Source organism: Opisthocomus hoazin, chromosome 7 (assembly GCF_030867145.1).
Source record: "Opisthocomus hoazin isolate bOpiHoa1 chromosome 7, bOpiHoa1.hap1, whole genome shotgun sequence".
In the NCBI taxonomy this organism is placed as follows: Eukaryota; Metazoa; Chordata; class Aves; order Opisthocomiformes; family Opisthocomidae; genus Opisthocomus; species Opisthocomus hoazin.
In genome coordinates, this window is record NC_134420.1 from 23,807,212 (window position 1) to 23,826,123 (window position 18,912).

The window sequence follows — 18,912 nt, forward strand, 5'->3', positions numbered from 1 at the left end:
ACTGGGCTCGTAGAGTGAATCTGCAAAGACATTACTGAATGGATCAAAAGTCGTAATTTTTTGTTCAAGCCTGAAGCAGCACTGTGCAATGCTGAAACTTGTAACTGAAAGTAGCTGAGTAATAATCTACAGCAAGGCTCTGTTTTGTTAAAGTTTGCCAGAATTTGCCAGAGCGGGCCAGCAAACAGGCCATGAGAGCTGAAGTTCTTCCCTTTAGCACTGGTTGGTGGTGTGGTTTATAACACAGTCCTTGGCCCCAAATTTCTGCTGGGCTAGAAGCAGGTGCAGGTGGGAATCAGTCATTCCTAAATTTCAGAATTATACTCCATTGTTTATGTGATGTCTAGAGGCATAAATAATCAGCTGAAATACTTTCTCCAACCAGTAAAATGTATGCCTTTTGTTGCTGAAATATATTAAGACACTTTTCTGGTATGTGGAAAGTCTGACATCTGGGTTCAATTCTTGCTTCAAACCTGGCAAAATGCGGGCTGAACTCAGACTGCACTGAAGAGTGTAACATTCTGTGTTGTTATGCAGTATAGCCAGGATTTTTCTTGAAAAGCTGTAATTCGGCATAGATGATTCTTTGCAAGAGAAAAATCCCAAATGACAAAGATGCTCTGGTGCAGAACTGCATGCTTTATGAAGCTGTTGTAGTCTTGTGTGCTGCTTGTGCCTCACAGATCTCTCTGCTTTTCATCAGCTGAAGACGGTAGGCACTAGGGTGTAACAGTTGTGGTGTTTCTCAGTTGAGCACCTCAGTAATGATGCTAAGCTTGATTCTAAATAAAATAATTTTTGCAACCTGTTTCTAGGTTTAAAGAACTATCAGTTGAATTGGCACTTTCAATGTTGGCAGGTAAATGGCTTCTACAGTTAGAGATGTTTAGGATCTTCATTATGTTGTGTGTAGATGCTTCAGTGGTACAGCGAGGCACCATATGAAAAATGAAGCTGTAAGTTTTTCTGCAGTACTTCAATCTTAAAAATAAAAGCAAGATCTGCTGTGGGAGGACAGTATTAAGTTGCTTTGGTGTTTGTACATGACATTCATGAACATGGGGGAAGCAGCTGAGTGACCTTTGTTCTGGGCTGAAATCATGTGCAGACCTAGTTGGAATAAATTATCTTAGCTCCATTAGAGTTGCAACACTGTAACAATTTACACCAGTTGAGCCTTTTTAAGAGTCCTTCAGATTTTTATCAGGTTCTTTTTAAACTTTACTGAAATAGACCACTTCCGCTCAAACTGTTCTGCGCTGTGTGCCCAGCCTAGCAGTTAGCAATATGTGGAACAACTTTGTGCAGAGTTAATCCCGCATGTTCAGCGGCTGAAGGCGTTTGGGCAAGGAGCACTGCGGCAGGGGTTTCTGTGCAGCGGCCCCTGTGACCAAGGGGCACCGGGCCTGCACCGGCCCTGAGCTGCTGCTGCCCAGCTGGGCCGCACTGGGGGAAGATTAAAATAGGGGTTTAGATTTCATCCTGGTGAAAACTGTTCTGCATGACATTATCTGTCACGGGGCTGTCTTCTGTGCTTTCGTTCTCGGCACGGAGCAAGAGACAGTTACGTTTTTGAAGAAAGAGTTATTGAGTGCCGGGGGCCTGAGGGCACCGCCAGGTCTGACTGTCCCTGCCTGCAGCCTCCCCTAACGCTGCCCACGGCCCAGCCTGGCCTCAGCCTGTCCCTTTGCCCACGGCCCTGCCCGGCCGCGGGGCTGTGTCTGACCCCGGTTCCCCTCACAGGGCCTGATTCTCACCCCCACCTTCAGGCCCAGGTCACCGGGGAGGTACCCGTTGCTCGGGGCTGGTGCTGCCAGCCTGCTGCCCTGCTGCTCTTGGTGCAGCAGGACAGGCCATGGCTGACAGGCTCCGGGGAGCCCTATGGTGTGTGGTGCCCTAGCAGCAATGTAGGCCTTGGTGCACTCTTACCTCCTCCTCCTCATGCATCCTACAGCACTGCTAACTCAGAGCCATCCGCTCACCCCAGCGTGCTGCATGAGGAGGCTGCTGCATACACGTGCTTCAGAGTCCACGCAGCCTGTGAGTAATGCGATCTGTTACTGCAGATTTTCTCTTTAAATCAAACCACTATGTGCAAAAGAAAAACACCAAGAGATGGGCTGTCGAAAAAGACGCATATTTACAAAAGTGCAGAGGTGTCCAGAGCATCTCTGTTATGAGGTAGGAAAATATGAATGCAAAAAAGCCACGTGTCTTGTGGATGAAGTAGTTCATTCACATTGTTAACAAATTGCAGTTAGAGGGAAACTACGTAAGTCCAGAAGTAGGTGTTTTAGAGTTATTCACATTTTAAAAACACATTTACAGTAAATTTGTGTAACTGCATTAGGGCTTTGTGGTTGATGCATCTCTCTTTGACTTGGCAGAGGATGCATTGAAAGGAGGGGCACCTGCATGGGTTTTGTCCATGATGATGGCCGAGCAGCATCAGACTAGGACACACAACGTCATTCCTGCAAATCTTCAGGATTTTCGAGGTTTGACTTTAATTAGCAGGCCAAACAGGATATATTTGAACAACATCTGTGCATTTTAGGTAGTAAAACACATTTTGAAAGTGCTCATCCCTCAGTTCTGTGTCTTGCCATAGACTGAGAAACATTTTTATGTGGGTTTTGGTACCATTGTTTTGGTTGTGTCTGATGATTTGATGATGTTTCTTTTAGCAATGTCATTGTCTCATATTAGGAAATTGGCAGCTGCAAGAAAATTAGAGCATTTTTCGCAGTACGCTCTTCATACTGTGTTGATATCCTCAAGGGGTTTGTCTCTCAGGAAGAAAGTGTGTAGCTGTTATGCAGATAAAAACAAACAAATGGTTGAAAAACAGGAGTGAGAGAAGGATGTCCAAATAGATATGCAAAATTTTTGGAAGAAACCTCAGTGATAGTCATCTCTAATCTGAAATTTGCAACATTTGGTGGGTAGAGATGAAGGCAGGACAAGATCTAGGTTGCAAAGGTAGCAACAACCATCCTATATCCCAACCATTGCCCGCTAACTCTGTGTAGTATGGTACTAAACTAAAATGGTATTGCAGCAGCAGTACTTAATTTGATAATCCTAGTTATTAAAGCAAATGCTTTCTGTAAAACACAATCGCTATTGCAGACACTGCCATAGTTTTCTAAGTTGCAAGAATGAGACTTTTAGGGCTAAGGAAAAAGGAACTCAACAGTGAACTGAGGTTATGTGGAACAACACTCTGCAGAGCTGTTCACTAGAAAGTAAGACCAGAGCCTAATCAAAGCTCCCTGAATGCCACTTGGGTAGACCTAAAATGGTAGATGAATTTACAACTGTTGCTTAAATTCATTATGTGGAAAAAACAAATTCCATAGAACTACTGAACAGCTGTGGTGCTTTCAAAACACTCAAGTGTCCGTTGAAGCTGGACTATTCAGGCTGTGGCATGTTTCATGCTGAGGAGGAAGAATGGGGCAGTTCATATCTTGTTCTCCTGCCATCCGTGGGCATTCTTTCCAAACTTGTACACCAGTCTTTTGTCCACTCGTTCCAAAATGCCAGTTTTATAATAGTAACTGCAGGAGGGAAAAGAAAAGAAAACAATGGAGAAAGTAGTAGTAAAAGTTACATTAGAGGATTTGTTTACATGGACTTTGTGGCTGGAGAACAGCACATGAGTCTTTGCATTCATTGCAGTGAGAGAGCTCCTTTCTTTCTGTTAAATTGCCGTTGTGACTTTTAAGAGTTTTAAACATGCCCCCGTGCCTTGGAGTATGCCTTCTGCTGTTTGAAAGACACAGAATTACAAAGAAATGTGTTTTTTGTTTGGTTGTATTTTTTCCCTAAGACTACTACTTTTGGAAAAATCAGCAGAGTTACTGCTAAAGCAAGAAGGGTGATTTTGTGGGGGTCATATGGGAAACATAGACTAAAATTCTCAACTCAGGTAAAGTGCGATAGATTTGTTGTCATCAGTAGAGTTGCAACTCTGTACCACTTTCCATTTAGCCCTATGATATTGTTTAGAAACAGAGGAGACTGGGTGCTATCTCATGACCTGCAGAAAAAACATGAAGAAAATAACCAGACACCCTGCCGTCTACCCCTTCCTCCCTCTCCCACTGAATTTTCGGGACAGTTATGAACAATGGATGCTGAGATAGAAGTCAACTGAAATGAGGGGCCCTGTTGCCCATTAACTCACCGGAGAGCTCTGCTCAATTTTTCATATGTCATGCTGTCATTTTTCTTCTTTTGTCCCCACATCTTTGCCAGAGCTTCTGATTTAACAACCCGAAAAATGCCTTGTTCCCTGTCTTCCCATTCCAGGATGCCACAGTTTTCTTCAGGAGAGAGGAGCAGATCTCTTACAAATTCCCACAAATGAGAATTCTGCAAGTCTTGAACAGGAAGAAGACAGATATTTAGTAGATGTTTCTTACTCATGCCAAAGTACTAAGGCAGAATTATATTTACAGTACTTTTTTTAATCAGCTTGTCAACCTCAAAAACAAATTGCACGTATCTCAATTTAAATTTCAAAATTTTAGTGTATTGCCTCTCTGCAACTGGCTTCAAATTACTTGCTCCACAAAAAAATCAGTGTCATTCAAACACCTTTGATACTAGAATCTGGTGATTTTTTACTCCAGAAACTAGTGAATTTTACTGTCTTGAAAAGTTTATGTCACTCATAGCTTCTGTTCCACAGATCATCAATGACTTCAATACAGTTTAACTTCATGTTTTAAAAGCAGTTTTCAAATTCATAGTATGAGGAGTTGCAAGGCCTATTTCCCAGCATTTCTAGAGACTCCTCTGTTATTTCAAGTCAGTTCAAAATTTTGTTTGATCCTCAGATGTGCTATAAATAATGAGACTCTACTAAAAAAGCCGGTAGAGCTGTTGTATGCAGCTATTGCCTTAACTTCAGATTAGTTAATAGCTCAGTGTTGGGGGTTAAACGAATGTTCAGTCCCAACACTGACTGCAAGCATTTAAATATCATGAGTCAGACCCCAAAAAAGTCCTGAGAGCAAGATAAGAATAACAACGATTATAAAAAAATCTGAGGGTTCTTATTTGGTTTTCTGCATTTAGACCCTTTAGGTTATTTTCAGCGTATGTTTTCCCAGTAATGCTGCCACTAACGTAGCTAGAACCACTTTAAAAAGGTAAACAGAAAAGGAAACATGGCTTTAAGAAAAATGCCAAGTATCTCAAATCTCATGATAAAATCATGAGAGCTGGTAGTACTTAAAAGTTAAACCTCAGTGAAATTTTATTCGTTTGTGGTATCATTAGTTCCATTTCATAACAGTGTGGAGCTGGAGAATTAGAGCAACATAACCTGTATATTCGTAACTCCAGTTTTGAGTTTCTGATTTGTACTTATTCTACCATGACTGTGACATTCTTGGCCACTGATGCTACCTGCCCTCACACATGCCTTAACACAGGCTGGGACTGAACTGCAGAATAACGTGAGAAGTGAAGAAGGAACTCCTGAGTCTGGTGGCAACTCAGTCAAAAGGTTACTTATTCAAATGCCATGCAACGTTAAGTCAATGTGTGACTGCAAGCTGCTAACTTTATCTCTTCAGTAAATCTCTATCACAAAGGTAAACCCAAGTGAATAATTAACATGCAACTGTACGGATTGCAGCACAACAAAACATTAAATTTTTGTCAGTGCTCAATTGAAAACACTGGGATTGTGTAGACATGCGAAATTTGGTGCGTGGTGCGGGTGGATGAAATGTACCCTCCATGACGTGCAGTCTGAAGATTTCTTGGCTTAGTGCTGTGCAGTGCTTCTAAAAAGTCAAAACTGCCTCAACCGACAACATACTTGCACAAGTGACCAAGTGTCTGTCTCCATATTGTAGTGGTGCAGAGAGAATTTAGAAGAGGATAATGAATGACTGCAACTGGAAGGATTATCAAAGTCTGCTAACAACGCTCGCAATCATAGAAGGGTTTGGGTTGCAAGGGACCTTTAAAGGTCATCTTGTTCAACCCCCCTGCAACGTGCTGAGACAGCTTCTACTAGATCAGGTTGCCAGAGCCCCGTCTAACCTGGCCTTGAATGTTTCCATAGGTCGGGTATCTACCACCTCTCTGGGCAACCTGTTCCAGTGTTTGGCTGCTCTAGTGGTTACAAAAAATTGTATCTGTTTGGTACACACCTAGCAAGAATGATGAAATCCTGTGAGAGTGGCTACAAAGTGAAGACCCACAAACCCATTTAACTGGGTAAATAGCAGTGGGCTAAAAGTAATAAAATAAGGGCACTTCTGTGAAGATGAGCTGCAGTTTTATATTCTTATATTGCACTGTGTTTATAGTTCTAAGAGCTGACCTCCAAGAGTTTATTTTGCTGCATGTGAAACCATAATATTCACAAAAAGACGGAAGTAAGATGTCTACGTAAATGCAGAGCTCTCTGAAGGGCTTATGCTTTCAGTTATGAAGGTTCCTTAGCTTATTCAGTCTACTGCAGGCCCAAGAGAGCAGTGGCTGGAATTGCTAAAACAGTATTCTGGTATATTTTTTTCCCTATTGCTTCTTTTCACTGGGTTCTTTCATGTCAATGGGTTTGTTCAGTATTCTTTCGTTGGCTGAAGGGTTTGACCAAGGGAGTGTCCCACATTGCCTAAATCCTGATGTGGAATGCAGGTAAATCCAGCCAGAAGCACTAATACCCCAGAGCTGATTGGGAGTTAGTAGGTTATTAGAGCTGGTTGTGATCAGAACCGAGTGATTACAGAATACTCTAACTGCGCTTAGACGAAGTCAGACACCTGATATTTTGCGAGCTTTACCCATTTGCCTTCTCAGCAGATAAATAGCAGGCTCGACCATGTTTAGGCTCGACAGGATCTGTATTTCTGACTGTATGCTGGATGACCAGCTGTACAGCATCTTGCAAAAATTTGAAGTATTCTCATGGAAATGAAGCCATGCTTCTGGCCTTTTCGAATCTATGTATAAAGGAACAGCTTTGGTCTGCTCAATGCCTGGCTTGCAGCATCAGTGAATGTACACAGGTTCCTGAGATCCTGCACCCCTTCAAAATACCGATTCAGAAATGTTGGGATCTCTGCTAATCCTTAATTCTCTGTGTACTGCAGGAATTTCAGGAAAATCTTTAGAGAAGAAGTAAATGGCCTGGATTTTTTTATTTTTAGAAAGTTCTTGAACCACTGAATATTGCTAATCTTTGAATATTGTGTTTCCCATTGAATGGAGCTTATTATGTACAAACCAGTTTACTTACAGTCCTTGTTGGAGGGCTTTGTTTCTTCTTCATCAGTAAAAAACGAAAGGGCTAAAAGGGAAAAACATAATGCAGTGTTCAGTTCTTTTCTTCACACGAATAACTTTTGAACTGAAATTTAAAGCCAAGTCATGACCTTCTGCATCATTGCTTGTGAATACAGCTCAGAATAGTAGTTGTAGAAAGCGCAGATTATAAAATGATGAAATAATTTTTCAGCTTTGCTGCTGCTACTAAAACGATTTGTCCCTCCCACTACTCTGACTATGCCTGTGGTTTTTTTTTTAACTTTTGGGTTTTTTTCCTTACCCTTTGCATCATGTCCGTCTGTCTCTGTTCACATGATTCATGTGTACTAAGTTTCCTTTCCCTCTGGTCCCTTTGCATTTCATTTTTGCTATCATCTGTATCACATTTTCTCTCCCTTTCTGTATGTTTAGATTAGTCCTTTCTTATTCAGCCCCTTGTCCATTTAAAACTAGTCCCACAGTGTTCCCTCCCTCCTTCCCCTAAGTAAAAATCATCTCTACTGCTGGAAATCAGATCTTCACAGGACTAGAAACTGGTTGCATTAGTAGGACAGTATCACCTTTGTAAAGGAGTCATGACATTCACAACACATAAATAAATGCCTTGCACACACAGATCTTCACTCAAGGAACTTGAATTAAGTTGTGAGTCTGGTATGTAAAACTGCAAAAAGCTAGAAATAAGCCTGCCTGTGCAGACATAGTTTGTTGTGGCAAGGTCTTTCATTAATGGTCCACCGACTGCCTTTCCTCACAGGCCTTCTGCAATTCATGAAGATGGATATGCATTGTCTGTTGTATTTCATTTACTGCCAAGTGTTCAATGCCTGCATTGACTATAAAAAATTAATTTTCTTAATGAACTTTTCTTCCCAGCTCTGTATTCTTTAATTCCCTTAACATCCTTATTTTCTGCATTTAATAATCTCCTTCCAAATGGGCTGTCTGATATGACACGTGAACGCCGAGTGGAAGACAGAGATGGCTGTCAGTCCCACAGGAGAGCAGTGCCAACCTAAAACGCAGGGTTGTTTTATTCTTCTGGCAGCCTCTAGTCTTGCCCATCTCTCGCAGTCTTACCCGTCCTATTCACAACAGTATCAGTCACTGCACAACCCTGCTTCACTGTGATAAGGCTTGTCTACCTGTTTTCTTATGCACTGCCTTGTCTCCCGTCTTCTTGGTCTCTCAGTGCTCCTGTTCCTTTCAGCTTCAGCCTTCCCTGCCATGTTTGCCCCTTACCCAGGTCACCCTCCACAGCTGCCTTGTCCCTTTGTGGTCCCTGTGCCTCGCCAGCTGTTCTTCCTGCTGGGCAACTGAGAGATGGGCAGGGGACCAGCAAAGGATGGCCAAACTCCAGCACATCGTGACCCAGCAGCTGCTAATCATCGAGAACCTCTGTCAGTGTCAGCTCCCTTGGGGACCTCCAGGACCTGCATGCCCAAGCCTTCCCTCATTTTCCAGCAGCCCCATGGCTCCCCTTTGGACGAATGCTCCCCTAAGCTAGAGAAGGCTTGAGTCACTGGGGGCTCCAAGCAGCTAGAACATTCCTCAGTTTCTTATTGCTAGGGCACAGGGAAATGATCTTCTGAATTTCCCTGCTTAGTGGAAACTCTTTCGCTCGTACCATCACAATGGACCCTGGTAAAATTACCCTAGCTTGGAGTACACACTAATTAATCTTTCGGAAGTTGTGAATATAGAGAAAGGGTATCTGCAACAGAGATACCACTTTTATTTCACTTAGACAAAACTGTCAATAACTCAATTTTTGAACCTAAATTAATTTAAGCAGTAATAAATCTTCCAAGGCAAGGTTGACCATAGTGAAATAAAATTGTTTCCATTCCAGATCATCATTAAGTCTACTACTAATGAGGTGCACTATCAGTGCATACTGCACTGATAATAACCCCATCAAATAAAATTTCCTGCTCGCTTTTTAAGAAGCAGAGCAACCTTCACTACTTTGAGTTGCAGGAACAACAATGTATTAGGTCTTTCTGTATCCAGCCAGGATGTAAACCTCCCTCAGATTATGCAGGTTGGCCAGTTCCAGTAGACAGGCCAAGAAGAGCAGTGCTGGGGTCTGTTTGGAGATTTGACTGGCTCACAGAGACAAGCCTGGTCTGCATGAGATTGTGAGGCCCAAAGTCTCACTGAGCTCATCTTCTGTCTGCCATATTTCTGTGTACTCCTCAACACAGTATCTAAGCAGCCTCTGTATTTTGCCTTTCTTCAGTTCTCGAGGCTGTGGATCCCACATTTTCCGTTAGCATGAAATTCACACAAAAATGCAATGCTTTTTGTTTTGTGTTTGATTTCTGGAACACTGACTGTGCATCCTGCTATTCTGTAAGATGAAATACAAGTATTCACCACAAATGACTGCAGCAGCTAGGCTGTGTGTCATGTTGCACAACCATAAGCTGTTGATATTAAAGTGGGAAAAGGAAATGCAGTTGAGATCTATTTTGCACTGATCACAGCAAGACTGCAATAATTCACAGACATTGTGCTTACTCCAGTAGTCTGCATGGATGGATGTCCAGAAAGAATAAGAATCTGCAACATATTTGACAAGAAAGAGGAAAAATGCAATGCAAAACTCATGGTGCACTTCATTTTAATACCTGTATTTCAAGCAAAACTAATACCTCTTACTTCTGTTATGACTGCAGTCTTCCTTCCTTATTTGTCTAGACCATATCAAGCTCTGCCTTTTGCATTTTTCTGTCTCCTATTGTCACAGCCTTTTGTATTTTAGATATTCATATTGTGTGAGATATTTCAAGAGAAAGCGCTTACATGTTAAAAAAAAAAAAAGAAAATGCACCTCCTAAAATGGCAATTAGAAAGAATTTTAAAAGGCCAAGGTATAGAATTTTTGGGAACTTGCACTCTGCTATAAAATGGAGTGATGCGTTCCTAGGCTAAAATAACCTCGGGTCTTAGATGTGAAAGTACTCTCATTCAAAGACATGTAGCTACACTCTGTGGCAGATGGGCAAATAACATAAATTTATTATTATTTTTCTTATAATTCCAGAAAATTCTTTCACTCCTTTAATCTAAAATAATGTTGTAAATGTCATCGTCAGGGAATACTTTTTTGTTAGATTAGAAACCGAAAATGTGTTACTCTTAACACACTTATCACTGGGGAAACATTTCTGACAGATGAAAGGAGGGGTGAAAGAGCTTCTAAGTAAGGCCTTCTGCCAGGCAACTGTAAGCTAAAACTACTTTGCCAATTTAATGCCCAATTTTTTAACAGGCTTCTCTCGTCAGCAATGCAGTTACCAGGAAAATGTGTAGAAATATGTATGTATATGCAATAAATGTTTTTTTTCTAGAAAAACATATTTCAGCTGTTATTGTTGGAAAATCTAGGCCTGTTTTGATAAACCTATATACTGCAGCTAATAAGCATAATCTGTGACTCAAACACTTTTTCTCTAGAGTAGAAACACAGGCTCTTATTATTGAAGCTAGCTGGGCTTATAGTGACTCATTAAAAAGTTCTGCTTTTTCTTTCTGTGAGCTAGACTTCTACATGAATGCGAAGATCTTGCATTCTTCTTCTGTTGCAGATCTGTGCACATGCAGCTACCTTTTTTCGGGTGACTGGAAGTCAGTGGCAAGAATATGTCCTTTCTGTATCCATTCAGATAACACATGAAATCATTATTTTCATTCCTTCCTTACTCGATTTGCTTCTATTATTTTAAACTTTTTAAGGATGACTAGTAATTTCTTTCAGATGAGATTCTTAAGCAGTTACAGGAATCCCAGGCTTGAGAGATTATTGCTTTAGGAGCTTTAAGGATTCTAAATTAATTTTGAATATATTATCTGTAGTATATATTATATCACTGGAGGGGCACAGTTGCAAAACTGTAATAGCAACAGAAAGGCAATCAAATATGAATGAGTGCAAAGTAAAGAAATGAGAAAAGGTTTCGTTTATTTTCATATCTCACAGCATCTTATACTTGGCTTGCATTTCAGTTTCTTAGTCCACTCATCGTTATTTATTATTTCATTTTCAGATGAACCCTGAACATTTGATTTTAGGCATTGCTCATTTGAAATTGCAATCCAAAATAGGTTATGATAGTGTTGTAAGCCAAGTGAATTGTATCTGTCATTTGTCTAGACAGCCAGTTCAGAGTGCAAAATGATGCAAATAGGCTGGATGAGTTTCCAGAGTAAAATTAATTCAAAGGATTTGAAATCATGACAGAATAACTGAAATATGGATCTTGCATCCTACATGGCTTCTGTAAAGTAATTAATACTTCTAATTATAAGTCTTTAAAGTTTACAGAGGAATTTGTGGTTGCTTTCATGAATCATTCCCGTGCTATAAATACCTTCATATGTATGCACATACAGACTGAATGTAATACTGAATGCTGTGCTATAAAGCCTGAGATGCTACTGTGACTTCCTAGCAAAGCCAAGGGGTGGGCAGAAGCTCTGGGTCTGATTTTTGGGACCCATACCTTAAGGACATTTGAATCTCAGATTTTATTCAGCTCCTTATTTAAAAGGAAAATCAGGTGAGCTTGACACTGGATCAGCTTTATGAGCCCTGCAGACTCCACACACCTGGCTATGTCAGAGTCTGAAGGCTTCCTTGGGGGAGAATGGGAGTGTTGGGAGCATCAGGCTCACAAGGCTTCTGCCAGGAAAAAAAAAACAACAGCTTTAAAATTAGGCTTGAGCTCTACAGGAATCCCAACTGCAGAGACTGCTCAAGAAAAGCAGAAGATTGAATAGATCCTTTTCTGGACCAGGCATACTTTTTTTTTAATCCTTTGCCAACAGCCTCCAGCCCCTGTTAGGAAAACTGGAACATCACCACATGCTCAGCCAGGCAGATTTACCGGCGGAGGGGCTTCCGTGTGGGGCTGGGCATGAATCCAGCCCTGTGTTCCACGGGCCACTCTGCGAATGGCTGCAGCAAGCCAGCCCAGATCCTCTCACTGTATCTGCATGCAATAGACAGCCTAGGGACAAGGTCACGGCTTTGTTTTTCTATCTACAAGAGTATTGGATGGCTTGTTTTCTTCTGTCTTAAGGCAACATGAAAGAAAAACAGAACTATTTATTCTGCCATTCCACAAGTATAGTGAATAACGTTGAAATATTTTGTCCATTGGTCTTGAAACTTGGACTTGATTGTCATAAATATCAGCTTTGCTGGCAATATTTATATTGCCATATAAATGGCAAGGTATGTTTCTTTCATGGAACAGTAATCCTCTGGTCTAATTTCCTTGTTTGCTTTGGCTTTGGAAAGGCTCAGATACATTTTTTTAAATATTCTGGGGCCACCTGAAGCACTGTTGTATATGATGAGCATTTAAAACATGTTGACACCAAGACCTCACCTTCGCATGTGCTCTTGCCTTTTATGTCTCATATCAGAGTTAAGCGTTCAGGGAGCTTTCCCATCTTCTAAATGATGGACATGACTAAGATACCTATCATGCCACTGTGCAAGAAAAGATCGGCCAAAGACAAAGGCTCTACAAAACATTTTCAGGTTTTCTTTTAGAGCAAAAGAAAGGGGCAGGCAGAATTTCACACCACTGTGAGAAAACAGAAGGCCAAAAGCTACACAGTAAGATAAGGTGAGGGCAGGTAGATCCACCAGTGGCAGAACATGCCAGAACTGTGCCTACAGCTTGGGGTGGGTGGGAAACGATATCTGGCAGGATGATGATGGGCAGCTGAAGGTGGAGGAGAAAGCACAGAATTCAGACCTTGCCCTTCCCACCATTTTAAGGTGATTTCCACTGCCTGTTCAGCTGTGTTGACTATCTTATTGTACTTCTCCTTCAGCCTGGGTATTTAAACCCTTTCGTGCTGGGTGGTGTCCAGGCATCAGGGAACGGTGTTTATTAACATACTCTCCCCAGACTACACAGGTTGTTTCAATCGATAGACATGATTCATGTTCCCTAGCTAAGCTGATGCTGCTGAAATGAGCCTCCTGCCCTGCGGGCGGTGTGGTTCTATCAGTGGTCACAACCAAAGTTGTGGAAGGCAGTCAGTCTCAAGCAGGTTCAGGAACGCAGGCCAAATAAGACAGCTGTCCACCTTGTCCTGGGGTGCACTGATTTCTGCACGGCACATGCAGGCAAGCTAATATAGTGTGCTTGCAATGGGGGCAAATACTGCCATCAGCCATAACAAAACTGAATGGTCTGTTTATATGTAGCCCGGTTTTAATATAGGGAAGGCAGACCATTCCTATATAATTGGGCCCACCTTTTTGTCAGTTGGAAAAGATGTATTTCATTTAGGCATAATATTTTCATTTTTGAAGCTCGAATTTCTATGTGTTTTCTGTATTATTTTCTCTTTTTGACCTGGTGCTGGAAAACAAAGAGAAGAAATGAAAATGACACATTATTTTTAGTGTCACAGATTTTAACTCTCTCCATTTTGTATTAAAAAAAAAGATGCCCACCAAATATAAATTCTGATATATTCTGATTGCCAGAAAATTAAAACATTAAAATAACCAATGTGGGAACCACAAAGGCAAACTAATCCTGCAGTTCTTCTCATAGGAAGAAGGGGATGGCTGCATTTTCCCAGACTAAAGTCCCTCTAAGTCAGGGTCCTGCCTCAGATTGGATTTGCTGGAACAATTTAACATTTTTGGAGAGAAATGTTGTAGAAACTTACTTCAGGCTCATACATAAAAATACTGGTGCTTTTTCTGCCACAGGAGCTGAGCCCAGCGATAGCCTGTACATCAGCAGTCTTCATCTGTTTCTTTCTAGGCAGTCTTGCCATCCTTTTTTCATCTGTTTAACCTTGAGCTTCTACTTTGTTTCTAGAAGGTACAAAACAGGTTTTCAAAAGACGCAGGGTTCACAATCCTTAAGCCTATTACTGTCACCAGAAGAAAGCGTAGGTTGAATAGTATTGAGCTGACCTACATTCTTCTGTGGCTTCAGAGCAAAGTACTTAGTCTTTTCTTCAAGTGTTGCTATGCAATGCTGGTGGCACTGCAGTAGTGGTTTCATTTGTGTGTGCTAGACGTGTTAAACGTACTCTCTGGCTGCTGTGGAAGAAATGACAAGGGAACTCACAGGTTTGTCTAAATTTGATTCAAGAGAGAAATTACTGGAACAATGAAGGACTCTGGGAAAGCCTAAAAGCATCAAAAATTGAGAAATAGAAAAATTGTGGAGGAAGAAACATAGCTCCTACTCTGGTCAGAAAAGGCTAATTGTTTCCTCAGCTCAGCTTTGTTTAGCAAGAGGCACTCTGACCTGGCTGTTGCACAAAGCTGTGTTTTTGAAGAGCTGAGGTAGCTTTGCACTTAGCTACAAGTGGAGTTCAATTTAACAGAATTGCTGGGGTATAAATGCTGCACCAGTGTTCACCCGGATGAATTCAGAGCTGCGCAGCTGTAAAGTCACAGACCTTCCACTGTTAGCAAGTAACAGACGGCAGTAAAGCTAGAAATTGTCAAAATGCCTCAGACGGGCTGCTTTGCCTTTGGCAAATGCTGATCTGCTGATATCAGAAGTTCCCTTGAGATCATTTCAATTTCAGTGTTGTGGTTTTCGTATTTGTTTTTTTTGTTGTTGTTTAAAAAAGTGGAAGAAGGCTAATAACAGGCAAATGTATACTAAAAATCAAGGCAAAAGAAGAAGAATTATTCTGACTGATCCAAAATGATCTTTAATTTGAATCATATCAGATATTTAAAAATGCATGTGTAATTTTTAAAATAGAATACTTTCTGTGATTTCTGTGATTTTAAATGAAATGTAGAATTGTATTCAAAGTTGCAATGAAAGCTAATAATTAGAAAATGTGATTTTTAAAAAATAAAAATTCAATTTCGGCAGGGCTTTAAATACAGTCATTTAGCTGACGCAAGAAGATTTATCTTCTACCTCATATGTCAAACTTTGCAATATAGAAACGAAACACTACATCCTCAGTGGTCACGGATTAGGACCATCAGAAGCCATGTGGGAGGTTCTGTTCTCTGTTACTCAAACTGTGCCTTGGCAGGAAAGGCCTGTTCCATAAGACCAGCAGTGCTTTCATGTAAAAGGTCAAAAATCACTTTGGAAGAGAAACATGCTGCATAAAATAGTATTTTTTCCCCAGTTCTCACCAAACATTTGGCTCAGTAACATGAGAGGCTTGTGCTACCTTTCTTTTCAGAGCCTGTTGAATGATTCAGCCTGAGCGCAGAGAAGAATATTAGGACTGTGTAGGATTTTAAACCAACTGTTTAGAAGGGAGAAGATTTCTAACAAGTAACGCTTACTTAAGCTTCTGAACAGAGACCTGGCCTGACACCAGGACATTTGGAATGGATTTCTTCAAATAGATTTGGGATCCCCACATGAGATGTGTGGCCTGGTAAAGCGTAAGGTTTCCTTATGCGCAGTTAGAGTACTGTATGCTTAATGTTGGCAAATTCTGCAGTGGGGAATGCTTGTGTTATTAAGGATGACTTTCTACAGCTGTACAGTTCTCTGGTAGCTTTCAGAATCCTAGCATTTGCCAGCTTACTGTGTATCTATCTGGTTACTGATATTCATTACAAAGTTGCAGAGTATTTGAGGAACTGTAAATCTCCCAAACGAAACTACTCTTCTGTTATATAGCTGAAGTTCTGTATTGTGGGAATGCTTTCGGTGACAAATGCTGGATTTCCAGCAGACAGGGTAAAGAAAATGAGTCAAGAATCTAAGGCCGTAGTGGTCCTGTCTCTCTTCATGAAACATGCTGTCCTTTGAAAGTTCCTGCTTGCATTAGGTGTTATCACCTTTGCGAATGAGGGGAAAGCATCAATTCAACAAAACACAGAACTAAAGCCGCTACTTATTACTATTCTTCCTGTGCACCTTTATCTTGCATGGCTGGTGATAGGCTTGAAAACGTCAGGAAGACTAGAAAAACATAATGGATATAACAGAAGGCTCAGCAGCAGCTTCAGAATCCACAGCCTGTTTGTTACATGATTAGTCTTGAATGAATTAAATTTAAGTGACCCTTGAGTTTTTGACATGGAGTCTACCTACATACCTTTCTGATGATCACAGGTGGTATAGTCATCTTCGGTTGTCCCAAATAACTCTGTCCAAGACATCAGGGGATCACAAACCATTGTGTCTGACAGAAACGTGCTCTGGGTTACTGACTCCAGCATCACCTTAAGATATTAATGCATTAGTTGAAGGTGAAAAGGTAATATTAATGACTGAAGTTATAAGGCTACAGGCATTAATCCCTTGCTGTGTAGGTACAGATCTATGAGGTACCATTGCCCACCATCACCTAAACCTCGACAGAAGCTAATGATGATCTTCTGAAAACTGCAGTGAAGGAAGGAACTGAGAAATTCAGGAACAATGCAGCTGATGAATATACCATAGGTAGATTTACAGTAACAATTACTGTCATGATACATTCCTAGGAACTTGATAATGCAATTTATATATATAAACATAAAAATGAGGAATAAACCATTAAATAATTAGAAACATGTAGATGAGATGAACATTATGGTCAAATGACATCATTGGTAACAAATTTTGAGCACGTCCCCATACAAACATATGAGAAAATATCATTCTGGCCATAAGGATAGTCACTTTGTCTGTAAGACACTGCCACAGATGTCAGCCAGTCCAGAGTGTGAGGAGATTATCAAAGTCTAAGAAAAATATATGTTTTCAAAAGAGATTAGAAACTGAGAATTTATGCAGAAAACTAGCTGTATCCTTTAGGGGAGAAAGTTCTTGCACCAAAAGTGAGATGACTGAAGAACTGAAGTAGCTGAGAACAGAAGCAGTTGAGAACTGGTGATATTTCAGTGGAACTGGTGATATTTCAGTGAAAGAAACGAGTGGCTAAGGAAAACATGACCTATGATATGAACTAAAGCAGGTAAAGAAGAGAGTTTTTGCCCACCCACTTCTCGTATACATGTATCACATATGTACACATGCATGGATTTCTCTGTTCTTTGTGATGAAGACTCACTATGCTTGAGGCCCTAGACCTGCCATATGAAATTTAGTAGAAATGGTAATGGTTTAGGAAACTTGAAGGAAAGACTTAAGCAGAATTTAAACACATGATTTTTCATGTTCTAGTTCACTTCGGCTTCTCTGTTTGGGAGAAATTGGAAATGTTCCATGGACTAACTGCTGTGAATGCATAAATGGACCTGATTATGGCTTTTGCCTTTCGGACTTCACGGAAAAATGCTCAAGCCAGTTTTGGATCTTTTCTTCAGACCTAGGCTGCTTCTGCCTTTCATAACTAATTCCAACTTGGGTAATTTCTAACTGAAACAAACCTGAGATGGTTAGTAGGGTAATATGATCTTAAAGATCAATATGTAGTCTGAAATTATTGCAGAGTCGAGAATTGTCCAAATAGCTGTATATATTGAGGAAACATGGAGGATTCAGAAGTTTTCATGGATAGACCACAGAATTGAAAGAAAACACTGATCTTAGTCTAAATAAAGCAATGATGACGTATGGAACACGGAAACATTTGGGAGGCTCCTCAAAGCCTTTGATATACAGGAATTCATATCTAGAACAAGGCAATATTTCAAGGACATCACATATCCATCTAATCATACCATTATGAATGGAACATGTGAGAATGTACCCTAATAATAATTTTAGTCAATATGATCAAAAAGTTTATTCTCTATGCATTTTGCCAAAGGATTTATTGTAGAATACCTCATACATGTATATGTGTGTAACTGTGCTTTTGGAGGAACACTGTATATTCAGTGAGCAATATAGAATTTTACAGATTTCATACAAAGTGATCCATATCATGCACTTTGGGGACACAGAAAGGGAAAGCGGCAGGCAGCATTTTAAACACAGGAGAGCCTTACACCTCTTGGTTTTACTCCAGCTAGTGCTGTGTTCAAAGAAGCTATTAATTAGCTGCTACACTACAATCTCTTTTGATTTAGTCAGACAGGCCTAGATTTCTAATTTATTAAAAAGTATTTGTTGGAGATCATGCTTGTCTCTGCCATTAATTCATTAAATCAATGCCAACTGCTTATCATTGAGCAAACTGGTGATGCAGAAATGACAATGACAGGCATCCACCAATTGGGTGCCTGACAAAATGATCACAGTAAAACCACTTTGACAGCCTACAGCTCTTTTAAAAACAGTGACTTCAATAAAGGAATAGAGCTTACTTGTAGGTAGGTGATTACTCCTGGTGCAGCGGTTAAGTCCAGAAGCAGGTCTTGGGAGCAAAGGGAGCAGGAGGCTTTAACTGCAGCACAGACCGGCACTTTGGAAAGAAAGCCACCTGCAGGACTGTGATATACAGAACACCTTACAGACAGGTTCGTTTGGTTTTTCAAGTTCTTATACACACCCCTTTTGATGACAGCGATAATATATAGTATAACATAGCCCAGGGACTGGGGGAGAAACATTCTCAAGTGTGGAAAGTTTAACCCATATAGCTTTTTTCTCTTTCTCTAAATAGTGTGGACTTACGTAGGCACGACTCTTTGACCACGTTAGCCAAACCTGATAAGTTTAAGCACTTGAACTAAGGAGA

The 18,912-nt window shown here is 40.7% G+C and overlaps 1 protein-coding gene across 1 annotated transcript; it reads right to left on the minus strand.

The window, feature by feature from the left end:
* Positions 1 to 3,469: 3,469 nt before the first annotated feature.
* On the minus strand, positions 3,470 to 16,501 carry ELF5 (E74 like ETS transcription factor 5). Its single transcript, XM_075426670.1, has 6 exons — positions 16,378 to 16,501; positions 9,637 to 9,864; positions 7,267 to 7,321; positions 5,383 to 5,528; positions 4,196 to 4,391; positions 3,470 to 3,566 (listed from the first exon to the last, which is right to left on the minus strand). The coding sequence occupies exons 1-6, from the start codon at positions 16,499 to 16,501 to the stop codon at positions 3,470 to 3,472; spliced, it is 846 nt and encodes a 281-aa protein (XP_075282785.1).
* Between the last annotated feature and the right edge of the window lie 2,411 nt (positions 16,502 to 18,912).